Raw genomic sequence first — 26,906 nt, forward strand, 5'->3', positions numbered from 1 at the left:
GTGGTCAGGCCAAGAAGAAAAACTAGCCAAACAGATCCACAAACATCTAATATTTGTTAGTATAAAGAGTTCAAAATATAGGTTAAGAACAACAATAGAAAACCCTAAAATATCCTATGTTCAATGTGTAATGTGAAAATACAACTAAAGAAAATCAAGATCACCACTGTGGCAGACAGAATCCCTAAGATGGCTCTCCCTCGCCCTCAAAGATTCCTCAGCCCCTGGTATACATATACTTCCTCTCAGTGACTCAAACACTAATCTAGGCATTGCTATGAAGGGATTTTGCAGATGACATCATGGTTCCAAATCAGTCAACCTTAAGATAGGGAGAGTACTGGTAGGCCCAAACATTTTACAAAGTTTTCTCTGGCTGTTTGCAGGATATGAAGTCTGTGATTTGAAGCATGTAAAGAATTTAATGTATCATTGCTGTCTTAAAGATGGAGGGAGCCACGTGGCAAGAAATGCAGGCAGCTTCTAGGAGCTGAGAATGGCCCCTAGCAGACAGCCAGCAATGAAATGGGACCCCAGTCAGACAACTGCAAGGAACAGAATTCTGTCAACATGAGTGACCTTGCAAGAGAATATGCCCCCAGAACTTCCAGATGAGAATTTAGCTTAGCTGACACCTTGACTTTAGCCTGTGATACCCTAAGCAGAAAACCCAACCATACCCTGCTGGACTTCTGATCCACAGAACTGTGAGCTACTAAATGGGTATTGTTTTAAGCCATTAAGTTTGTGGTAATTTGCTATACAGCAATAGGAAAATAATATACCTAATAATGCCACACCCAAAAATACTGATTGTTAACATTTCAATATATTCCTTATATAGGCGTACCTGATTTTATTGTTCTTCTCTTTATTGGGTTTCACAAATACTGCATTTTTTACAAATTGTAGGTTTGTGGCAACCCTGTGTTGTCAAGCCTTTCAGGGCCATTTTTCTTTACTTTTTACGGTATGAACGGCCTTTATTGATTGCAACCAGAAGTGGAACAGGAAGGGATATGACAGCTCCGGCACCTGGGGCGGCTTCACGGACTTCATCGCAGGCCTCAAAAAGGGGGGCTGTTTTTCCAACAGCATTTGCTCACTTTGTGTCTCTGTCACATTTTGGTAATTCTTGCAATATTTCAAACTTTTTCATGACTATTATTTTTGTTATGGTGATCTGTAATCAGTGATCTTTGATGCCCATGTAAGACGGTAAACTTAATCAATAAATGTATGTGTTTTCACTACTCCACTGACTGGTTGTTCCCCATCTCTCTCCCTCTTCTCAAGCCTACCCATTCCCTGAGACACAGTACTACTGAAATCAGGCCAGCCAATTAATGTTACAATGGTCTCTAATTGTTCAAGTGAAAGGAAGTTAATCGATGTGGCAAACTTCATTGTTGTCTCATTTTAAGAAATTGCCACAGTCACCCCAACCTTCAGCAACCACCACCCTGATCAGTCAGCAGCCACCAACATCAAGGCAAGAACCTCCGCCAGCAAAGAGATTACCACTCACTGAAGGCTCAGATGACAGTTAGCAATTTTTTGGCAATACAGTATTTTTTAATTAAGGTATGTAATACATTATTTTTTTGACACAATGCTATTGTACACTTAATAGACTACAGACTAGTGCAAATGTAACTTTTATATGCACTGGGAAACCAAAAAATTCATGTGAAATGCTTTATTGAGATACCTGCTTTATTGTGGTGGCTACAATGGAACCCACAATATCTCTGAAGTATGCCTGTAGTTTTTCAAATATATATATACACACATACATCTGTGTTTTATTTATATATAAATTTTTTTTTGCACAAATGGTATATATTATGTATATTGTTTTGTAACTGCTTTTTCATTTAACTATATGTGTTAACTTTTTCTATGTAAATAATGGCTGCATAATATTCCATTCCGAATTCATGGTATTTGTTTTAATTAAAAAAAGTCTCTTTGGGATTCAGCCAGAAAATGGCTGTCTTGTTTACTCACTGAGAAAGGGTGAGGAAAACATAGTCTGCTAGCATTGGAAATTTTGGCTAAAGAAACATGTTTTGTGACAGGAAACCCTCCTTTAGTTGGCACTTGGCTTTATTTGATATGGTTTAAAGTTCTTTACTGAGATGGATACACTCAATAAATGCTTTATGAATAATATAGTCAATGACAACCAGTGTCAAAAATAAACTTTACTTGATTTTAGGGCCATGTAGAAAAATAGTTTTTCCACGGATAACCAAAATGTTTCTAAGAGATAAACAGCCTTGGTACTTTATGATCTAACCGTACTCAACTATTTTCAATTCCTTAAACACAATACTTTCTTTGTGCTCTCCAAGTTCCAGGTATTTAATTCCATCAAAGAATTTAGCATGCAGTGTTATAATTGTGTATCTCAGCCCATCAATTTCTAGACTAGGGATTGACTCTTGTTGGTCTTTGTATCCTCAGTGCCTGGTACAGTGCCTAGTATATATCAGGCATTTGATAAAACGTTTTAATAAATACTTCCACTATTGCATGCATCACACATATTGACTGTGTCTGCTTTAGAATCTGTTTCCTTTACTAGACTGAATTCTTTAAGGTCAGGGTCTGTATCTTATTTATCATTCTAACCCCAATAATCAAAACAATGACTGACACAAAATAGACGCTCAAAATGTACTTTCCAAAAGCCCATTTTAAAAAGGAAATAAGTATTAAGGAGAACAAGTTGGACAAATCTGAGCACAGGTGGCCCATTCATTGGCCTCCGAATGGTTTCATTACTGAAACAGCCATTCTTGGAAAAGCTTCTCTCAAGTCCAAGGCATGGCGACAAAAAATCTGAATTCTGCATCTCAAGAGAAAGCTGGTACCTACACTATAAGGACTGTCATGGCATCTTCCTGTACCTCAACTCAATAATCATTTCCTGAACACAAAGGAAGGGCACTCAGGTGAGTTCGGGACAAATGCTTCCCTTGTTTACTTCCTACACATCATGGGCACAACTCCTGCCAAACACAGGGAGGTATAAGACTCTGGTTTTTGTTCCAACTCCTTGCTATCTATTCTAAACCCCCAAGTCTGAGAAGCAGGATGTATAGTTCATTTTTCATAAATATTAGCTGGTTGACTCATTCGGCTCTGTACCCCCTTTTCTGGTATGAGGTCAGTACAATAAAGAAAGACCAGGAAGAAAATTAGGTTTATACATTTGTTATATCCCTCCCATGACCTCAGCTCTAGACCTGCTTACTAAAGTGGCTCACTTCATCTGAGTCCTCCATAACCTTGTGGTGGGCAGGGAACTTCAAAGATCTTATCTGTCTACTTGATGATTTATTCCAATTTGTAAGAGTTCCATCAGAAGGTTATCCAGCCTGTGCTTGACTATTTCCAGTGATACAGAATTCACTACTTCTTGAAGTTGTCCTTTCTCATTTTGTATAGGTCAGACTATGAACTAACACTGAGTCACAATCTGTCTTGCTTTAACTTTAAACCCACAGATCCTAGTAACGCTTATGGAAGAGGTTGCACATTGGCAGACCATGGCTTGTGCCCGGCATATTTTGTTTGGCTTGAACAGGTGGTCAGCAGAGTTTTGATTTAAAAAAAAAAAAAGGCATGCCTAGGTCTACGACAAACTTACAATATAAGGCAGAGGACTCTGCCTTAGAGTCTGGGACAATAATGAACTGGAGCTGAGGAGCAGCTGCCCTCTTTGACAGGGCAGCACCTCCCTAACTCTAAGCCTGTGTCTTCATTTTAAAATGGGGATGACAATCCCTACCTCACTTTTTTAAGATTATGTGTATAGGTCACTTGCCATAGTTGCTAGCACATAATGAATGCTCAATAAATGGTAGCTGTTTTCTTAAAGCTAAATATCTCTTGGTGGGACCTTCACCGGCCTCATTACTCTCCTTAAAAGGAACTCATCTGCTTTAGAGCTTTAATGTTACCTTCTTAAGGAGGCATTCCTTTGTCAACCTATGTAAAACTAACATCCCGTCTTCTCACCTTCCTTGCTTCATATTTTCTCAATGCCATTATCACCACCTAACACCCCGTACCTATTTACCTAGTTTATTGTTGGTCTTCTCATCTAGAATATAAGATCCATAAAGCAGGAGATGGAAGGGTGTTTTGTTTTGTTTTTTTTTAATTTAAATTGCTGTATCCCTGACTCCTAGAAGAGTGTGAGGCATTTGACAAGTGCTGAATAAGTAACTGCTTAATGAGGGCGCAAATATCTTGCTCAAAGTCTGATGCCTAGGTCTACACATAATATTCCAAGTGTGAGCTGACAAGTGCTGAGTACAGTGGGACAATTTTCTTTCTTGTTAACGTAGTCTAGGGTTGCGTTAAAGACTAAAATTAATAGATTATAATCAGAGTATGTTTGTAAAAATACGGGATCACAGACATTTCAGTTGAGAAAACATAAACAGAATGTCTTTCTTCATTAAAAAAGTACCCTTATGGATGTAAATTACGTACCCAAGTAGTTATTTAAAAGACTTTTCTACTAATACTGCAGACATTCTACTGTGGAAATTTTACTTGTGAGAATGGAGACAAATTCCTATCATGCTCTTGATGTCACAGAGACATACAGTGGATCGTAACAATGTAATATAAGGTACCTCATCTGCCTTTATAACACATTCCCTAACATGAGGTAATCTGATCCAGTTCCTATTTGCTTTTTTATTTAAGCCTAAGCCCTTACAGAGGTAAACTGCCTCCTCTATACTTCTGCTTGGCTGTGAGTCATGTTTAATTCCCAGGCTTAAGATCAGTAGTTGCTGTGCACTGACTGTTCCCACTCTGAGACCAACAGTTTTCAGAATGTGAGACGCATTAGCACTAGCTTCTGTATAGACATACAAGTAAATGCTGATGATGAGACAAAAACCTTATTTGCTTTGAATTATTTGGGAAAAAATAAGGACTACTATTTTTCTATAGTAAAGGCTTTCTCCACATATCTAAGTTCATTTGGAATGGTTGTTTCCCTAAACTTACAATTATAAGCACCTACTATTTAGAAGTAACTAAGTAGTTTAATAGAGCTGCCTTCAAACGGTGAGAAATTCTGGACTCTAGTAAGATTACTCGCTTTTATTTGGCTATTTATATTTAGTTCAAAGGGAAGTCTTGGTTCTCTTTGTAGGCTGGCTAACGAGCAGAGTAATCTCAATAAATATAGCTCAGTCTCAGTTCACAAATATATACATACCCGAAAGAAGGTCCTTGGTAGGGTGATTGTTTGAAGAAAGAATGCATGAATCACTGTGACTCTTGGAGGCTGTCCTAATTTGAGGATGGAATTCAGAACTGTTGAGAAGGGACATCTGCTTCTGTGGGGCTTTGCTTTTCAGAGTCATAGACTCTAAACTCTGTCCTGAATGAAGATGGTGCTGTAGTCCAAACAAGGAGTCCTTTATTATATCAGAGTTCTCTGCAAAGTACAAGTGGTCTTTCCCCCTGTTTTAAAATAAAGGAGACCATCAGCAGTGTATTATCCATTTTGGTAACATTCCACTTTATCAGAGACAGAACGTGGATCAGTCGTTTATAGCAGTATAGCTTAGACTTTGTGAATCTGTTTTTCATCTTCTAAATGAAATAAAACAGGAGATGCTTTACCTACTTACTGTGTGGTTATGGCTAAAGTGAGACAATAAAATAAAGAGTTCAGTGCTGGGCCTGATACAAAGCAAACGCTTCATAATTATTTAAAATTGAAATCTATTTCTCTTACTGAATTCTGTTTCACAAAATACTGCTTTTTCCCTCTTCTCTCAAGGACTTCTATCATATCATCTGTATGACTCAGTCATACGTATTTACCTGTAAGTTGCCACCCCCTCCCCCACTAGATTGGAAGCAGTCCTCAAAAACAGGAATCGTGTCTTATTAATTTCTATGCCCAGCACATGGTACTAGACGAGGAACATGTGGTTACTTAATACTTATTGGCGGAATGAGTGACTACCTTTCGTCTTTCACCCAATCACAAATGAAAGACAGGAATTATAAGTACAGTGGGAGTTAGCAGACAGATTGCCTGGTATTACGTGTGGTAATTACCTTGGAGTGGTTGATCTACTACTGTTGGCTGCTAACTCTTTTCCATCAGTTTGGGTGGCAGGTATCCTATGAGGCCTTGATGGAACTAGAAACTGGGTATTGCTGGGTTCAGTATATTCTCTGAATCTCTGCTCAGATAAAAGCACATTTTCCGTCACGTCAGTAGTAGGAAGAGGGTTATAGCTGTCATAAGTTTCTGACAGAGGCTCCAGGGCAAGTGAGACCTGAAAGAAATATGTAATATATCAGAAATTTCCTTTGGTATTAATTTTAAGACTCCTTGTTTACTGTAAGTTAATGGCTCCCATTCCTTACAGGATCAAGTTCAAATCTGTCTACCTCAGAAGCCTCATCTCTCACTGTGCTTCCATCTCTCGCTTCTAGATATACCAATTATTTAGGGTTCTCTCATTGTACCTTATATTTCGTTCCCTTATGCCTTGGCACATACAATGTCCTCAGCATTGCTTCCTCTGTGAAAACCTGTGTTCACGTAGAGATGTCACGGCCACTCCCTTCTTCAAGATTCTACTTACGCTGTATCTATCCATCAATATAACCACCATTTATTGAACACTTTACTACAGGCTAGAAACTGTGTAAATTCCTCACACAGAGAACTTCCTATGAGGTTATAACTGTCAGAAAATTACATTACCCTAATTTAAAGATTAAAAAAAAAAGCAGAGGCTTGGAGGAGGTATTGGTAACGTGCAGCGTGTTTCCCATGCTGATTAGATTATGAGTTCCTTGAAGGCATGGACTGTCTTATTCATTTTTCTGTGGACTAATTAGCATAGCACGTAGTATGTCTAGTGTTTAGTATTCCCAATAGTGCCTAATGGCCTGACCAATAAAAGAATGACATAGCATCATCTGTGTCCCTACTGTTAGTTATTTGAGAAAAATAAGGCCCTTGTTCTAAGCTGGGGATAGGCAGGGTGAAGACGGAGGAACGCGAAGATGAAAAGTAATCACTTGAAGTTTCCTTTATTATCTCATTCCTGTGAGTCCAGGTTCTCTATTAAAAGGCCCTCCAGTCCTCTGAAAAGTCTAGTGGAGAAAAGCCTAACGGAAGACTTAAAAAATAAAATAGAGCCTAAAGCAAAACTTTAGAGAAGAAAAGACTATACTCTAAATGAGAAGAATAGTGAAAGTTCAGTTACGATGACAGAGAAAGCAGACAGAACTGCTTAAGCAACCAAAGAGAATCAAAGGATGATGAATGGCCCAAAACAAAAAGGAAAGATTGCAGTTAGATGTTTTAGGACATCTCTGAGAAGGTCAATGGAATAATTTGCACAGAGAAACTGCCAAGGCACAGACGCAATAAAAGACACTTGGGTCTTGATTAAGAGTTTTTTCATGAACCAGGTAACATAAAGTCTTTTAAATCTATTCATCATCAAGATTTTCTACAAATACAAACGACAGGAATGCAGTGGGGCAAACACGCTGTGTAGTGATCACTGTTACAGCATCACATAAAATCCTGCTTGCCCAAATGTAAATGTCAGAGAGTGTTCCCTTGCCATTTATCACTTGCCAAAAGACTGCTACTGGGTATGGCAGATACCTGGACTTTCTTCTTTCAAAGGCACTTGAAGAAAGAACAAAGTCCAGATACTAATCTGCCATACCCATCTTACAATCAAAACATAGGTGCTGGCCTAACTCCTCTGTTCAATTAACAAATATTTGTCGCTACTAGCTCAGTGCCAGGCTCTGTGCTACCTGCCTGAGGCAAAGAGATAAAACATGAAACCTGACCCAGAGGATCAGGATTCTGGAGGGGAACTTAAAAAGAAGTAATTGTAGTACAAAATGGTGAGTTATGAAATAAGGAAGTGCAGAGGCGTCGTCGGAGCTTGGGGAAGAGGTGAGGAAGGAGGCCAGGGATGGTTTTCCAGGAGGGAAAGATCAACATCTGAATTTAGAATCTTAAATGTGAACGAGACAGATAAGGCTGAGGGGGTCTGAGATAAAACATTCCAGGCAGAGGGAGGAGCGTGAGTCAAGCTTTGGAGGTACAGGAGAGTATCATTCCAGCCATTCCTACCAGTCCAAGAGATTTTCACTGCTAACCCCTCTGCTTCCACACCACGTACCCAACATACTCCTGAGCTCATCTCCCAGGTGGTCCTTACGGCCCACCTCAGGCAGGGTTCCCCCTTGTGCTTCTCCTCTGCTAACCCCCCTTCACTGAGCCCTGTACAATTTGTTTTATATTAACAACCTTACCACTTTAACTGAACATCTCTTTCTTAAAATGTCCCCATTTCTCCAGTCTTCTCCAATGGAAACTACTTCTTTCACTACTAGCCCGGGTGAGGAAGTGAGGGAAGTCAACTTACTCCTTTCGGGTGCCCTCTCCAGACCATCATTCTGTCACTTAAATATATCACATTTCTTCTGAAGCCCAAATAACGTGATTCTCACACCCGTAATAGAACAACCTCAAAAACACTCATCAGTCTTCTCTCAATATCTCAAGGCTTTCTAGCACTGAGAGGCCCACAATCATCTACTACATCTAGAACATCTATCAGTATAAGAGAGAGCGTTTCAGTATGACTATTTTTCAGACTTATGTTGGTTAACATATCATTAAAAATTTAAAAAATTATTTAACAGTGCTTTAAATAATAAGATTTTATGCACAATTTTGGATTTTTGGCTTCTCTTGAAAAAGCAGAAGATCTGGCAGATTTGGTCCACTGGGCAAAGTTTGCCAACCCCTGTTCTAAAAGTGTATCAACAAACTTCTCATTCTGCGACCCGCTGTCAATACTATCCTCTCAAATTCAAGTAAATTTGGCAAGTCCTTGTCACGTGCCTAAGTACATGTGAAGTGTTTCCGTATTTCTTCATGTCATTTAATCTCCGCAACAATGCTATGAGGTAAAAGTTTTAGTATCATCATTTAAAAAAATAGTGTACTGAAGCTCGGAGAGTATAAGTGAACACCAGAATTATTTTTGTAACCAATTTCTCCATGTCCAAGTCTAGTGCCATTTCCATTGGATCACACTACCTCTCCCTCTTTTCACTGTCATTTACCTGGGAAACAAAAATTTCTAATTGTTACTTTTACTTCTTCACTGTAATTACTACTTATTTCCTTATCCCTTAATCTTCAAAAATCTGACATCTGTCTCCAATGTTCTATCAAAACAATTTTTCAACAAACCCAATGACATTTAAATAAAAAATACACAAGTATAATTGTATCGACTGACATTTAAGTATGGGGAAAAAATGATGCAACCACTTTAGAAAACAGTCTGGCAGTTCATTACATTTAAACATAGCTACCATATGACCTTAATTCAATTCCTACGTATATACCCAAAACAAATGAAAACATATGTTCAGAAAAAACTTGTACATGAATGTTCATAGCAGCATTATTTATAATAGTGAAAAAGTGGAAACAATCCAAATGTCCATCAACTGAAGAATGGATAAACAAATGTGGTATATCCATACAATGGAATATATTCAGCCATTAATAAGGAATAAAGTACTGGTTCATGCTACAATATGGATGAACCTTGAAAAGATTACGGTAAGGCCACATATTATATTATTTTACTTATATGGAATGTCCAGAATAGGCAAATATATAGAGACAGAAAGTAGATTAATGTTTGCCAGGAGTTAGGGAAGGGTGAAAAGGAAATGACTGCTGATAGGTACAGTCTTTCTTTTTGGGGTGATAAAATGCTCTGGAATGAGGTAGTACTGAAGGTTGTACAATCATGTGAATATACTAAAAATCACTGAATTGTATACCTTAAAAAAGTAAATTTTATGGCACGTGAATTATAACTGAATAAAAACGGTAGAAAAACCCAGCTAGAATCCTATACTCCAACTGTTTTCATTTTTCCATGCTTATTTATCTCAGTCATTGGTCATTAGACATACATGTGGACATAATTTTAATTCTCTTTTGTCCTCAATCCAAAATCAGTGTTCCATGCTGCTATACAATCATAATTATGTAATTTTATCTTTTATGGAAATAAAATATTCCACTAATAGACTACAACTTTAATGTTGCTGAATAAATTGTTTTCATTTTTTCAATTACTAAAAGTGTATTTCCATAAATAGACCTAAGTATATGGCTTCCCTCTCTTTTTATGGTATTACTTCAAGATAAGTTCCCAAAGGTATAATTACTGAGGTAAATGATATATGATAATTTTTATGGTTCTTGAAACATAATGCCAAACTGTCTTGCAGGTCTCATACAAATTTACACTATTATCAGAAAAGTATGAGTAAACCAGACTCACTTAATCATGAAGTTACCAACATAAGGCATCACTATTTTTTAATTTAACATATAGTAAATAAAAATATGATAAACAAAACAAAGAAAATGTTTTCTCTTAGTTGGATCTATTTCTGGATTCTATTCTCTTCCACAAACAGAACGATGTGCTTGTGGTTTTGTAATAGGTTCTTACATATGACAATGTTATGTGTTCTTTCCTCATCTTTTTTGAACTATCTTCTTATACACCTGTTTGAATTTCTATACGTATTTTAGAATACATTTGACAAGGTATAAAACTCAAGAGATTACTAAGGTGTTTGATTATTCAGAATTCTCTAGGAAGCACTTCCAAAGAGTCTCCCCTCAGAAAGGGGCCCTTCTATGTCCCTTCCTACCATCCTGTCCATATCTATACCATACTACATGTTGCATGGCCTTCTACTTGAGATTCTTTTCTATTTCTTCCTATGTGATTTTGAAAAACGAAATGACAAGACCGTCTCTTATCTCTGTATCCTAAGTTAGTGGCACATACTCATCGTGTAGCAAAACAACGTAGGCTGAATCAATGAATGAATACATCAAAGACACCATTGACATGAGTCAAATAAGCAATTATCGTTTGGTAGTATGTTAAGAGCTGTGGGAAAAACAAAGAAAGTAGAAAACATTGTCCTGCCCAGGGAATCTAGAAACTAAAAGGAAGGGAAATTAAAGGAAGACTACTAATACATAATTTTGGAGACTACGTAGGATTATAACTGAGTAATGATTATGTAATTAGTATTATTATGAATTTAATAAAGAAGACAGAGAATGAGTACAGTAGGAGCTGTGAACGACTCTTGGAATTTGAGATGGGCAGTAAAGCACTAAGAGGATTTGCATAAGTGGGAAACAAAGGTATGTTACAGTCTTTGAGTAAAAACATGAACAAAGGCATGAAGTGGTACATATGGGAGTCATGTACCATTCTACAAACAAACTTAACTACTTGTGCCCCAAATGTTTTATTCTATGCAGCAAAGATTAAAGTTTTGTTTTTTCTTACCTGGAGTTCTCCAAGTTTCTTAGATGTTGGTGAAATAATGGTAAAAAATCCATTGATGTGGTAAGTTGGAGAAAGCTTGGCTAATCCACTGATCTGAACTCTACCAATTGGAAGATGATCAAGTTTGGTGATTACTTCCAGCACCAGCACAGCCATATCTAATCAGAAACAATTACAACATATGCAGATATTATTCATTTACATTTTTGGGGAACTGGACAGAGGGGTATATATTAGAAAACTTTTTTACATAAAAAAATTATTTTATTTTCAAATAAACCATACACTTACCACATCATTTGGGGTGGGGAAAGGGGAGAGATGAACTCAAAATCAAAAGAACAATAAAGTTTTAGAGAAGAACAATGACAAATATCTCACTTGAAGGAAAAAAATTACATTGAATAAAAATATTTACCATATCAAGGATTGATAAAGAAAATACCTTTAAAACAGGTGGGTTTTTTGTTCCTTTTTTTTCTTTTCTTTTCTTTTCTTTTCTTTTTTTTTTTTTTTACATATTTGGCAAGAACTCAGGCTTTGCTTTTGAAAGGCAACAATTCTCAGTTCTTTGATTCTCACCATTTCTAGTTTTGGATTGGACAAAGGGCTTCTCTTACATAGATGCAATGGTTGGTTCCTGCCTCCCAGGAGTATCTAATTACTTACTTCTTGATTGTATCGGGAGCCCTGAAATACTGAGAGGACTTGGAACTGAGAGGAATGGAAATAAACTCCTTAACTGTATTCTTTATTTAGTCACTTAGACTTAATACCTTCATGGTCATAATTTATAGGAGAGATTTAATGCATGCATATGGAATCTGAGATTATTTCGGGACAGTATAGCTTCTGAATTATTTTCTTACTGAAGTTGAGAAAACGGTTCAGTTTCACCACTGAACAGTATTGTTCAATACTGTAGTGAAAAGAGCATAGGACTTATAATGAGAAGACCAGTGATTGTGTCATAGCTCCAATATTCACAAGCTACTTCTGTGTATGCTTCTCTGTAAAACAGGCATCATAATATCTACCTCATGGCCGTGAGAGGAAAGGAGGAAGTGCAAATAAAACACCTAAGTGTCCTCATGTGGTAGTTGTTCAATGGTGGTTATAGGACTTTAGGCAAATTACTTAACGTATCACAGTCCCTGTCATACCTACTCATGGAAATTATCTGAGAATTGTATGAGCTAATAAATGTCAAAGTGCTTTGTAGACTATAAAATGATATGCATATGTAGAATAATGAAAATGTACCAACATTTCTTGGTTATTTGCTAACAGCCAGGCTCTTCCATATCTCATTAATTCTCTTAACAACTCTATGTAACAGTTATTTCTGTCCCCATTTGAGGATTGAGGCTCACAGAGGTCACATAACACTCCTAAGTTCACCCAGCTTTAAAGTGACAAAACTGGACTAATACTCAGTTCAGTCTTACTACAAAGTACATTACACCATGCTGCTTCATTCTTCATTACTTCTAGGGAGAAAAAACTTAATTCTTAATAGGCTTCTGACCTCGATCCTTCACTTTTGCTGTGGAATTAGAATCCCTATTGTCCAGCATACTTTTCACCCTCATTGTCTTTCATATTCCTACTAATCGAATCCTATTTCATAAAAGAGAAGCAAAAATCAAGTGGTGAAGCTCAGTGAAGTACCAAACTTTCCTCGATTTCTACTCTAACCTTCCCATGCTCCAAACATTTTCATGGCTGCTATATCCTGTGAACAGATAAAGAAGTAAGGGAGGAAAGGTGTCAGAAGAGAGTATGAGGCATACCTCAGAATCCTATAATCCCTCTATTTCCTGAGGCAGGATGGTATAGCAGAAACACTCATGATCTTGGAGTCAGGGCATCCCTGAAATTAGGGTTGGTGTAATAGTGACCTTGGGTAAGTCCCTTTTAACTCAAACTCAAATTCATCACCTAGAAAAGGCTAACCACCCACTGCAAATGTACAGGGCCTCAGAGCATGCATTCTAGCACTTCAGTGGCTTCCTCTTATTCTTCCTACTCAAACTGTATTTTCACTTTCCTTAAACAAAAAGTTCTTAAAGATTTAAAATGTAAAGATTTTCTCACTAATTAAAAAAAAAATCGGTGTACTTACCATGTTTTTGTAATTACCCTAACTTCTGTTCAGAATAAGATGAAATAGACATAAAGAAATGAATAAAACAAACCACCCTACCTACTTCACAGGGTCATTTTAAAAATCAAATAAGATGATGGACTTGAAAGTATTTTATGAACTGTAAAATGCTATACATTTTTGCTTGTTCCTTTATATTATTTTTATCTGAGGAATTCATACAATCTCTGTTTTACTGTCTCTCTCTTTCCAACCTGGACCTATTTACGTTTTATGCTAACACGCGACAATATATTCATTAGCTTACTTGACACATTTTATTTTCTTTTAAATGAGCTATCCGTACTCCATATACGAGAGCACAAAGTATAATAAAACAAATACCACATATCTTAAGTAACAGTTAACATTTTTTCCAACTTTTCAGTTAGAGCACACACTCATGTGAACTAATGCTTGATCTTTTGTGTGTTCATTTTCTAATAAACATACCATACTCATGTCCACAGCGCGGCCACCACTTGCAAGGTTCACCTCATCTGTCTCCTGTTCAAATGCAACCCTCTCCCAGGCTTCTTACCTAATTAGAATCATGAAATTTGAGTACTGGCCAATTTGGTGGCTAACCCCTTCAATTTACCAACAGGAAAATTAAGGCCCAGGAGGATGAAATGAATCGCTCAAAAGTCAAGCAGCAAGTTAGTGCACAACAGAAGTAGGATTCTGGTTTCCTACTAACTTATGATAAGCTTAGCCCTTTTTAATTTTCTGGAATATTCATATGTACCAAGTAATCACCCATTTAATTACATACTGTCTGGCATTGCTTACTACTGTTTCATACATGTCTGTATTGTTTTTTTCAACAAATCTTTATGAGTTCCTTTTGATCAGAGACTACATTTAAAATCTCTGTAAACCCCCACAGTGCCCAGGACTTTGTATTTTTATAAAATTCACACCAATGTGCTACATACTGGACCAATCACTTTACAAAATTTTTTCATTTCATCTTCACAATAATTCCGGCCAGGTAACTGCTATTATCCCCATTTAACTAATAGGAAACTTAGAATCCAAGATCTTACGGAATCTTCCAGCACCATAAAGCTATGCAATCCTAAAGCCACAGTTCAAATTCAAGATTGTCTGACTTCAAAACCCATGTTCTTCTCATTCAATCAGGCTGCTTCTTCATAAAAAAGCCAGGTGAAAGGGCAGCTATTTGGTCCCATTTTACAGATGAGGAAAAGGGGGGGGGTCAGAAATGGGAAGGGACTTTCCCCAAGTCCCACAACTGATAATACCAATCTAAAGTTCAAATGCCAAGTGTAATGCATTCTTTCTTTTAGCACAGGATGCTTGAATAAATGTCTGACCTGTTAATTTCATATTAACACGTATTTTGTCTCTTACTAAAAAATTTCTAATCACTCTTCGTTTGTGAAATTATATAAAAATACCACCTGAGGATTTAAGTTTCAGGTTTACAGTACCCAGAGTATCTACGGGTAGCCTTTAAAAGCACTTATCACTTTCTACCCACTATTGTAACTAAACTGCTCTGTAAATTTAGTTAAAATTAGATATCATTCTGATTCATTTTTTTTCATTCATTTTTGCAATTCCTACAGTGGCTAGCACAATGTGTAGCACATGCTAATAATGTTCAATATGTATTTTTTGAATGACTGAATTTTTTTGTTCTTTACATTTTGACGTTTTCAAAATATTTTTCTTGATAGAACGTAAGCTTCATAAGGACCGGTTAATCTTTAATTCACCTTGACTCTCCAGTATTCTTAGCCCAACAATGTTTATGTGATCCATGCTTAACTTTTACTGACTTAAACCATATTGATTTGATAAATAACTCCACCATTCAAAATATGTTTATCTGAAAGCTTGACCTGAATAGAGAAATAACACAGTACATTTAGAATGCTTTCCTTGAACAGAAATGAAGAAATTTTGGCTCCTGGGTCCTTGTAGAACAATCCTTCCCCTCTTAAAAAACCTGTGGTACTAACTCACTAAACCATTCATTTGGCATTTAGCATGCATTATCTTGTACTAGTAGTAAATTTTACATCTATATCCTTTCCTTGAGCATAACATAAGTCCCAGAGCAGAGACTATAGTTATTACTTAAAGAAGCATGATGTGGTGAAAAGTAAGAGTTTTGCTTGCAAACAGAAGTGTGTTCAAATCCTAGTTTTGCCACTTATCGGCTGTGTAACCTTGGAGAGTATTCATTTAATCTCTCTGAACCTCAGTTTCATTGCTTATAAAACAGAAAAAACATCTATCTTGCAGGTTATTAAGGACTAGAAACAATATATATCAACTGAAAGCACATAGAATACTCTCAATAAATGATGGCTACTATAAAACCTCTTTGACTTCTCAATAATTAACAATGTCACAGATACTATGTACATAATAGTACCTATGCTAACAACATAACCACATGCTTATTAGGCCTGTAGTGAAATGATAAGACAAAAACTTACCCGTTAGATAAGAGGTAAATTGCTTTGGACCACAGCGAATAGCATAACGTGTAGTTGTTCTCACAGCTTTTGGTTCAGTCTGCAATGTGTCCCTGGGACAAAAGAGGGTTCCATCTGATGTTTCTCCCCACCATCTCACTCGGACAAGTACACATGAGGGAGGCTTTGCAATCTTCCATACGACTTTATTAACAGAAAGTTTCAGAAAGCAGCGTAGCTGACCTTCAACCAGAGGTGGCAGGCTTGTAGATGGAGGAATGTCACTCAAACCTGGGGAGGAATCCAAGAACACAAAGTAAAAATGTAGACGAAATATAGAAAACATATTATCTGTTTTTTTGAATGAAAACACAAAAAAATGCTTTAGTCTCTACAGAGAGCAGGCTTATCCTACCTATTCTAATACATGAGAACTAGCAAACCACAGAATAATCTACATGATCACTTAAGCCACCAATATCTACTTAGTATGTAGATATTGATTCTAGTTATTATAAGAACATACCAACTTAAGACATTGTCATGCAGGGTGTCATGTCGGTCTCTGGTCCTGCTCCCCACATAAGAACGCAGGACATGGTGAGGCCGAAAAGGAACACCCATGGAGCCATAGGTAGGGGAGTCATACCACTATACGCTCGCTGGCGGCTGGGTTGGAGACACAGGAAGCAGGAGCCACACTTCACAACCCTCATTGCTCTGCTTGCAGGCTCAACCACCATCTTCTTGCTAGCTCCCATTTTTCTGCTAGTGTAGCCACAGCAGTTATATTAGTGGCCAATGGCTCACTGGTTACTGCTAACGGCCAACTAGACACAGCTGATAGCCATCCAATCACAGTTGATGGCCATTTACTACCTGAGCCAGCACCTTTCCACGTGAGGCCGAGAGCCTGGAAACTGCACTCCTGGCTCTGTCCCCACAGACATGCTAATACAAACTCCTCCTTAACTGAAAGATACCATTTTAAAAATACAAATACAATGATAGGTTTTTAAAATCTCAGAAGTAGTTGAAGTTTTCTTCCAAGTACTGTCGTTTTGATTATTGCAAAGTCCACAGTCCTTAAGACATGTTATCTTTACCTAACTCTCTTACTTCAAAACCATCACTAAATTTAGAACTCCCTTCAAACTCAACTCTCAAACGATTAAGTCTATACTGTACAACTCAGCATTTCAATAAAGACCACCTTAAATCGTCTGTTTCCTTTGCTGCTAATATCACACAGCCCATGAGGACAGATTGTCTTCAGATTTATAGCACGAGCTGGCTTCATAATATTTATTGGTTTTCAGACAGATAATAAAATATAAATGAGGCAATTAATCATGTCTTTCTATAAAACTTTAATGTATCTTCCAACCAAGACTGGGAGATGTAAGAAACCATTCTTACGAGCATATTACACATACATTTCTAGTCCTCTGACTTTTCCTTTGGGGAATGGTCAGGCCTCACAAGAAGAAAATATACTGAAGTCTATAGATCAGGAATCTATATAACTAATTCTTAGGATTTTTTAAGTGAACACCCTCTCTGTTCTCTAGAGTGGAGAAAAGACCCACCATAACCTTTATGCATAGCTAGTTTCAATATAAAAATTATGCACAGGTGTTTACGTGAGCATTACTGCATATGCAGATGGTATAGAGAGGGGAGCATTCTTACGTTATTTCTAGTTTGATTTTTCTATTAACCAAATATGCTTCACCAGTTTGACATAGGGAACACCTGCATTGACTACTTCCATGTGTCTCATATCCTCCCATCATTCCTGGCAGGAAAGACACTGCTTCAAAACTTAGTTAACTTTAAACAACGTAGCTAAAATTCATTCCCAGACTGCAGCTTCAGTCCTCAACCCAATGGCCTAATGTACCATCACTATTCCCAATACCTCTTTGCGTATAATGTAAAAAAGACAGTAACATGATGGGTTTTGTTTGTTTCGTTTTTTGAGGTAGTGCTGTAGAGATTCAATTTCCAGTTTCCTGATCTGCCTTGGATTCCTAGGGTGACTGTTCCTCCAGCAGCTAACATTTCCCTACTCTCTTAGTGAACTGTTTCTCCTGGAGCATACTAACCCGATAAGGTCCTCTTGCTACACACCCTCTCATCATCTCAAATCCTTCAGAGAGCCTCATGTCCTTAACACCACTCCAACTCTAACTTACACACCATGTCACTCTCCACTCTTTCTTCCTCTTTCCCCCACAGCTATCTTTCCCAGTTCTCACCTGTAGCCCTTCATGCTTCATGACTGTTTCATGCTTCACTCACTCAACTAACATTTACTGAGTTCTGCTTCATGCTAATTCTTGGGGAGTAATGTATAAAGTGTGATTCTTGCCTATTAGGATTCCTGACATACTCCCCTCTCCAACTTATGTTTCTTCCAGCCCTACATGGACCTCCAAAGGAATACCCCTCCCCCCACCGCACGTTTAACTGTTACCAAAAACAGTCCTAATCCATGGGGATGTAATGTACACCACAATGACTACAGTTAGTATATTTGAAAGTTGCTAAAATAGGTCTTAAAAGTTCTCATCACAAGAAAAAAAAAATTTTTAACTATGTATGGTGATAGAGGCTAACTAGACTTACTATGGTGATCACTTCACAATATATACCAATATCCAATCATTACGTTGGGCACCTGAAACTAACAATGTTAATGTCAATTATATCTCAATTTCCAAAAAGTTAAAAAAATTTTCGAGAATTTTTTGTTCCCTTCCTCTAGAAGCATCCTACCTTTACCCTTTCGGTCTACACCTCTCCCTATTTATTTGTCCAGTTTGCCCCCCACGCCAGACCCTATTTCCTTACCATTCGTTGGAGGGCCAATTGCCCTCTCTTTTAACCTTCTCATTCCCTGGTTATCCTCCTTCTTCTGTCCCTTTCCCTTTTCTTTCTTTCTTTCTTTTTTTTTTTTAACAGGAGTGTGTGGAGGTCTCCCTAGAATTCCGTACACCCTGCTCCCCTGTTCCTCCCTATTACACCTTCACAACCTCTGGTCGCTCAGGTTACCTCTTTTCTTGCGGCCACGACCGCCCCCAGGCCCTTGGCCTTTTCGTTGTTTCATGACGAGGCGGAACTCTTCATCAACTCAACTCCGGTCCCAGCACCTAAGCCGTAGCCTCCCGCCATCCCTTCCCACCGCGCCTGTGTTCCTCGGCAACCGGCGCCGCTGGGCAGCCTGGGAGGCAGGAAGAAGCTGCTCTTCCTCTAACAGTCTCTGGGAGTCCGTGAGAAGGGAAGGCGCCAAGACTTCTTAGCGCTCATACACTACAACACCCAGGATGCTTTGCTACCCTACCTCTGCGGGGTTGGACGCTGTTTCTTCTAGCTGCGCAAGCGCAGAGGGATACGCCCTTTGAGGACTCCATTGCCCAGGGTGCATTGCCTAGGAGCGCTTCTCTTTCCGGCAAGAGTCGCTAAGATTCCCGGCTTGGGGTCTGAGGGCTCTTCAGACTTCGTTACCCAGCTTTCCTTGTGAGCGCTGTTGCGCACTTCCGGTGGAACCGCCTGAGGAGAGGGGGTGGAGTTTACGGAGCCGGTGGGCGGTAGGCGGTGCTGCCGGTAGCTGGGTGCTGTCCAAAAGCGACTGTGCGTCGGTAGAGAGGCGAGCTGTGACCGGTTGGGCCGCACATATCGTGGGACGAAGCTTCGGCTCCTGTTTGACTACCTGCGGCCTCCCCTTCATGTCCGCCCTCGAGAAGAGCATGCACCTCGGCCGCCTGCCCTCTCGCCCCCCTCTGCCCGGCAGCGGGGGCAGTCAGAGCGGAGCCAAGATGCGAATGGGGTACGTGACCAGTACCCCTTCTCCCTAGAGGCCAGGCCCCGGCCATTGGAGAATGGAGTCGACTATGGGCGTTTAATGCTGCACGGACAGGGAGGCTACGGAGAGGAGAGAATGTTGGCGATCGGCCTGGAGACGTTTAGATGGAGTAGAAGGCAGATTTGGGCACTAGGGGAGACGCCAAGTCCATGGAAATTGGAGGACAAATAGTATTGAAGGGACAGGGAATAAGCAAAGATTGAAGAGGCCCAGAGGGTAGTTTAAGAGATATAACAAGCCCTTCAAGAAGACGGGATGGAGGAGGTTTGAAGAAAGGGAGTACAGCTGTGATAAAGGTGGGGGGAAAGCTGCCGGGGATGATTGAAGGAAATGAAGATGACTGAGTGAAAAGTTGAGGGGAATTAGGGGCAACAACTAGGGAAAAATTTGCGAGGAGTAAGAAGACTATGAGAACTAGATATTAGAAAAGCTGAGGGGACTAGAGAACACCTGAAGGAAAGTAAACTGGGGAGCAGAAGGTTCTAGAGAAAGTTCCTAAAGGGGTAAGAGGCAGATTCAGGGAGTTAGGGGATGACTAGGAGAACTGAGAAAGCTTGGGGAAGAGGCGTAAAGAAAGATGGAGAACATAGCGAAGGAGACAGTGAAGGATAATAGGAAATGTAATGAGAAGCGAGGGTAGGGAACAAGAAGAGGAGTGATGCGGGCTGAGGAGCTTAGAGAGTGACGATGGACTTTAGAAATTGAGAAATGACGAGGAATAGGGTTTAGTGAATGGAAGTGCTGCAGAGATAATGTCTGGGAAGCGTAAGGAGGAAGATTTGGGCAATTGATTTTTGCTGGGCAATTAGGTCCGATGGAAGCTATGTACTGGTTTGATAAAACTCAGAATTAATGAAGGATTGAGAGTAGCCATTTAAAATGTTTCAGAGGAGCCGTTTACTAGGAAGAAAGCTGTGTTGAGGAGATAGACTTTTGAAACTGTAGGTTGGTGAATGGTTTGTGCCAGGTTAGGGATCTCAGTGTAGGAGAAAGCATAATGAGTTGAACGTGGGAGAGGTACTTGCTGGAAAGCAGAGAGAATTGAATAGGCAGTTGGTTTTGAGGGGTATTTGTAGTATCAGACAGGATTCTGGAGACTAGTGACTGTAGAGAAAAGGGGCAGGAAGAACACTTGGGTGTTAGGTAGTCCAGAGTGTGTTTGGGATTCTGGAGATGGGCTGGTAGAGATTCTTGGAGTAAGGACTAGAGAAGAGAAACCTTAGGTTTTCAAGAAGTATTATGTACAAGAACTAATCAAAAAGGAGATGAAGATAGGAGATGTAGTACTGTGAAAATAGGTTCTAGGAATGAAGAGAAAGCAGAGTCCTAAAAATTAAAACATTGGGTTAGGAGGCGGTGAGAATGGTTGAAAAAACCCAGGAAGGAAACTTAAGAATTGAAGTGGAGACTTGATTATGATGTACAGTAGAAAAATGGAAAAACCTTGACAAGAGAAGGTAGGTCAATGGACGCACAGTAGAAAGAGATGGTAGAAGGCTGCATATAAGGTAAGATGAAGATGGTTTTGTCTTTGGAAGACAGAAATGTAGGACTGCATAATAAGGAGGATCTGGAAACTGATCCATAACAGATTATTTGGGAAAATTAACCTGGAGTATAAAGTTAATAACTTTTATTGTTGTTGTGTATCTTAGTTGCTGCCTATCGTAATCTAAAATTTGATCTTTCAGTATACCAGCACTGTTCGGTAAAAATGTACAAAAATAATAGTTTTTTAATAGCTGTACATGCTTTAGATAAGTTTAATTAGAGCTCAGCTTCTCACTTTGTCAAAACAAGTTCTCTGAAGATGAAGAACTGAAGAAAAATACTAAGAGAAAATTACGGGAAAATCTGCTGATTAGACGATTATATAATTGTTAGTAATTTATCCTTTTTAAATAGATGCTTTCGTTTTCTTAGTTTAGGTTAACTGCTTATCCCGGAAAATAAAGTTATTTAGAAAGATGCTTCTTTATAGTATTGTGAGGACACGACCATATGTTGGTGAATTTTATTTGGTCCTCAAGTGGCTTATTTCCCTGTATTTTTTTTTTCTACTTCCTGATTGGAACATAGGCAGGCCTCATTTAATGTTAGTGATAATAACAGACTCTCCCCTAGAATCATAAAGCTGGAAGAGAGCTTTGAAATGATCTCATCTCAGCATTTCACTGTATAGTTGAGGGAACTGAGACTCAAAAAATTCTGTGTTCTGTAAACTAAACTAAGAGGCAGGGGACAAAATTTTCTCTTAATAAATGGCAAAACTGAAACTCAAATCTTCCTCATACTGAGGCACCCTAGAAGCTTGGTGGTAAGGCCCCTAAGGACTAGAACATGGGTCTCTTGACTCTGAGACCCACTGTGTCTTTTTGGATTTTTAGTTATTATTCTGAGAATACTTAGTTTGAGTTTTATATCTTATTCTTTTGCAAATACTCTAGGATTCAGTGTTTCTTTTTGCTTAGTCCTGATTTATGAAGTCTCACTTTCACCAATTTCAAAGCATCCTTCTTTATTTCTCCTACTCACTTGCTTTTTTCTTACCTTATCATTTTTTCCTACTCTCCCATCTCTCACTGTCAAGTTGGGCCTATTCCTTTGACAGTCACTTATGTGACTTACTCTCTTAACTATTTTTCATAATTTTATGCCTTCAATTTCACTAAACCTTACTTAGATGTGTTTGCATATTCAGGGTGGTTTTGAGTTTATGATTTTTCTTGAGTTTCTATAATTTTTCAAGTTGGATTTAGTAGAGTATTACTGGATAATGTAAAAATAGCAATTACTTTTTTTTCTGAGTAACTATTGTGTGCCAGGCATTGTAGTAGTAGCTTTATGTATTTTATTTAATCTGCCCACAACCTCTCAAGGTAGATATTTTCTCGCAAATTCAGACTCTGAGATTAAGCGCATCACCCAAGTAGCATGTGGCAGGACTAGACTCAATCTAGGCTTAGTCTCTAGAATCCATTCCTTTTCAAAACAACAATTCTTTTTCTTCGGTAAGGCTTGAAATCCCTGTTTCATTGTTCCTTGGTAGATGCCAGTAGATGATGCCAAAAAACACTGGTTTTAAATTTTTTATTAAAGCTTTTTGGAGCTACTCTGATTTAGTTTTCCTACTTGTAGCTGGTATCTTCCATTAGGGTTGCCATAACAAAAGTACCATAGATTAGGTGGTTTATAAACAATAGAAATTAGTTTCTCACAGTTCTGGAGGCTGGGAAGTCCAATATCAAGGCACCAGCAGATTTTGTGTCTAGTGAAGACCCCTTTCTGGTTTATAGAAGGCAGTCCTCTCACATGGTAGAAGGGGGAAGGGAGGTCAGTGGGGACTCTTTTGTAAAAGTACTAATCTTATTAATGAGGGTATAGCCGTCATGACCTCATCACCTCCCAAAGGCCCCACCTCTAAATGCTGTTACATTGGAGGTTAGGATTTAACATGAATTTTGGGAGGACACATGTTCAGTCTGTATAACACCTGATGTGCTTGAGAGGAGTGTTTTGAAAATCACTGCTTTAGTACGTTCCAATACCATTCGAGAGACAATAGATTATTAAAACCATTTTTCAACATGTTTTTGGTTTATCAATAATACCACATTTCTATAATTATCTCTTTGAATTCTTCAGTGCTTTGACTGACATGTATATATTAGTGACTTTTTGTATTTTCTGAGGCAAATTAGGACAAGGGTTAATACTTTCTGTTAATGAGAAAACTCATGTGTTCATTGACTTGCCTAAAATCACAGAATCATTAAGTGGTAGAAACAAGAGTCAAACCCTGACTTTAGATTTTGAGCCATTGTTGTTCTTGTACCTTGGTGCAAAGAGATTGGTGTTTAAAGTTACGTACATCTGCGTTTGAAGCCCAGCTTGAGTATTTACTTTGTCAAGTCGTTTAAGCTCCCCTAGTCTCTTATTTCTAAAACAAGGTTACTTCTGCTTGCCTTAGAGTGCTGTGAAAATGAGATGATATATGAAAAGTGCTTATGCTTCCTGACACACAAACTCTTAAGGAATGATAACTAGTAAATTATTTTATATTGAGAACTGTGAGAAAGACTTTATGAAGTAGAAGCTGTCCATTCAGTCTTATAATGTCAGCTTTTCTCCCTGAAACTGTATGTTTATTCATATCTGATTAGATAAGTCTTTCATTCAACTTTTAAGTTTATTACAGATATCAGGCCTCAGGAAGGCTTTAAGGAGCTGAACTATTCACACAGATGGAGAAATAAACGGCAAAGTAAAGTGATTTGCTCAAGGTCACATACTGAGTTACTAGAAGAATTCAATTCTAGTGTTTCTATTTTAGTTATTAATTTAAAAAATTAAGTTATAATTCACATACCATAGAATTCACCCTTCTATAGTGTACAGTTCATGGCTTTTAGTATATTCAAGGTTGTACAGTCATCACCACTAATTCCAGAACATTTTCATCATCCCATAAAGAAATTACTTACATGTTAGCAGCCTCTAACCCCTTCCACAGCCCCTGGTAATCGCTAATTTACTTTCTGTCTCCATGGATTTGCCTAGTCTGGATATTTCATTGTAAATGAAATCAAAAAAAGTGGCCTTTTGCAACCAGCTTCTTTCACTTACTATAATGTCATCAAGGTTCATCCGTAGGGTAGCATGTATTAGTACTTCATTCCTTTTTATTGCTGAATGATATTCAGTTGTGTAGCTGTACCACATTTTATTTATTCATTTATCAGTTGCTGGACACTTGGGTTTGATACCCCCTTTTCATCCATGAGTTATTTCCAGTTTTTTGCTATTATGAATAATGCTGCTGTGAACATTCACATGTAAATCTGTGTGGAAATATGTTTGCCTTTCTCTTGGGTGAATATCTGAGAATGGAATTGCTGGGTCGTATGGTAAATTATGTTTAACTTTTTAAGAAATTGCGAAATTGTTTTCCAAAGTGGCTCTTTGAAGTGTTTTATGTATTTAGGGATATTTTCTTTTTATAAGTGTCAAATATTTTTCCAAGTTGCATTTTTACATGGCTTCTGATTGTTTTTGCTGTGTAAAAAGTTTTGTTTTTAAATTTTAATATACTCAAATCTAGCTAGCATGTATTGCTTCTGGATTTTGAATCACAGAAAGACATTTTCTTCTCCCAGATTATAAAGGAATTCATATAGGTTTTCTTGCAGGACCTCTATGGTTTCTTTTTTTACATTCATTTTAAGTTTATCGTGATGTGCATAGTAAGGAATGGATCCAATTTTATCTTTATCCACAGGCTGTCCAATTGTTGTAACAACAATTGGACTTTTATTAAAAAGTTCTTTTCCACTTATGTGAATTTCACCACAATAATAATCAGTCCTTTTCCCCACTGATTAAAGTGACATCTTCATCATATACCAAATTTCCATGTAGATTTGGGTCTATTTATGAAGTTTCTTTCCTTTTCCATCTGCCTGTCTATTTATTTATGTGCCACTACTATACTTTTAATTAGAGAGACATTATTAATATGTTTTAATAGATGGTAGCAGTAGCTTCCCCTTCATTCTTTTTAAAGCTTTTCCTGTCTCCTCTTGTTTACTCTTACCAATAAACTTTCTAATCAATTAGACTAATGCCAGAAAAAAATCCTGATAGTATTTTTATTGGGACTATATTAAATATGTAAATTAGAATAAACATTTGTGTGATGTTGAGTCTTCCTTGAAGAAATATAATATGAATCTCTTTTGAAGAAAAAATATTTCAGATCCCAAATATTGAATTAAGTTTTATTTAATGTAATGTTACTTAAATATGTACAAAATAAAAGTAGGAATAAATTTCTTATGTGCAAGAGTAAATCTCACATTACTCTTATATAATTATAAAACTCAACAGATTTACTATTTAAATAGAATTAAACCTACAAAACTCACCAAATTCACATTAGCAACATTAGATTAACAACCTAATCTGCTGTTAACAGTTTACTGTGGTTCAAACCAAAAGGATATTTATTATTAACAGGAAGTTCCAGAATTGATTCAGTCATTCAACTGAATCATTCAGGACCCAGGCTTTTTGCATCCTTTGTTTTGCCATTCTTAAAAATATTAACTTTTCTTTCTCTTGCTTGTCACCTTATGGTTGTAGGACAGCTGCTGCATCTCCACTTGCATTGTACCTTTTACTCTGTCTTTCCAAATAAAAAGGGAGGAACAGGGAGGGGCCGAAGCCTTTTCCTAGCTAAGCTTGTCTTTTTTTTTTTTTTTCTGGAAAGGGAAAGGTCCCAGCATATTTTTCCCTTAAGCCTCATTGTCTAGAACTGGTTCACATGTCCATCCTAAAACCAATCGCTGGTAGTAGAGAATGGGATTACTATGACTGTTTTAGACCAATTCTAATTCATTCCCTTGGGCTGGAGAAAAGATAACGAGATTTCTACTAAAACAATTGGAATTCTGTTAGGGAATTCCAAATAGAGAGCGGGGAAGTGGGGAAGGAATGTCTGGAGTAGAGTTAACAGCATTTACGTCAAGTCCTGATATTAACCAGTGGGAGAGACTGATCTTCTGACTTCAAATTCCCCACTGTTTTCCTTGCAGCACAGGTATAGGATGTGACCCCTTCTCCCCATTTTTCTTTCTCTCTCCATTTGTCAGGTTTGAGCTCAACTCTTGACCTGAGCACTTGTGAGTAAATGTCCATTTTTCCATTGTTGCTAAGCTTATAACCAGCAAATCTATTTCTTCTTAGTGTCTCTAAAATTGGATAATTGGGTGTTTTTAAAACCTGATGAGACCTCCTTATTACGTTACTTGATGTCAGATTTGAGAAAACACCTCTGGTTGATTAGGAAAAATTTTTTCCTTCATGCTATGAAGTGGTTTCTTTTAGAGAAAAAAGGTTTAATTCATAGCATTATTAACAGGCTGGTCCACTTATACACTTACATGTTCTTCAAAATACAGTATACACATACTTTGTTTTATTGCGCTTTACAGATA

General features: G+C 37.9%; 2 protein-coding genes across 4 annotated transcripts in view; one reads left to right on the forward strand and one right to left on the reverse strand.

Annotated features, from left to right (window-relative positions):
- C2CD3 (C2 domain containing 3 centriole elongation regulator) overlaps nucleotides 1–19,362 on the reverse strand; it is a 114,258-nt gene extending 94,896 nt beyond the window's left edge. For 2 of the 3 annotated variants that reach the window (XM_033120185.1, XM_033120183.1), the window contains exons 1-5: nucleotides 19,101–19,362; nucleotides 16,065–16,334; nucleotides 11,445–11,602; nucleotides 6,106–6,329; nucleotides 5,252–5,499 (exon numbers count right to left, since the gene is read on the reverse strand). In XM_033120185.1, coding sequence (XP_032976076.1) covers nucleotides 5,252–5,499; nucleotides 6,106–6,329; nucleotides 11,445–11,602; nucleotides 16,065–16,334; nucleotides 19,101–19,155 — 955 coding nt within the window. In that variant the 5' untranslated portion in view covers nucleotides 19,156–19,362. The remainder of the gene's footprint in view (nucleotides 1–5,251; nucleotides 5,500–6,105; nucleotides 6,330–11,444; nucleotides 11,603–16,064; nucleotides 16,335–19,100) is intronic. The other variant, XM_033120184.1, reaches the window with a different exon arrangement.
- Nucleotides 19,363–19,581: 219 nt separating this feature from the next.
- PPME1 (protein phosphatase methylesterase 1) overlaps nucleotides 19,582–26,906 on the forward strand; it is a 57,064-nt gene continuing 49,739 nt past the window's right edge. The window contains exon 1 of the mRNA XM_033120715.1: nucleotides 19,582–19,875. Coding sequence (XP_032976606.1) covers nucleotides 19,775–19,875 — 101 coding nt within the window. The 5' untranslated portion in view covers nucleotides 19,582–19,774. The remainder of the gene's footprint in view (nucleotides 19,876–26,906) is intronic.

The sequence above is a fragment of the Rhinolophus ferrumequinum genome, chromosome 11 (assembly GCF_004115265.2).
Source record: "Rhinolophus ferrumequinum isolate MPI-CBG mRhiFer1 chromosome 11, mRhiFer1_v1.p, whole genome shotgun sequence".
Classification (NCBI taxonomy): domain Eukaryota; kingdom Metazoa; phylum Chordata; class Mammalia; order Chiroptera; family Rhinolophidae; genus Rhinolophus; species Rhinolophus ferrumequinum.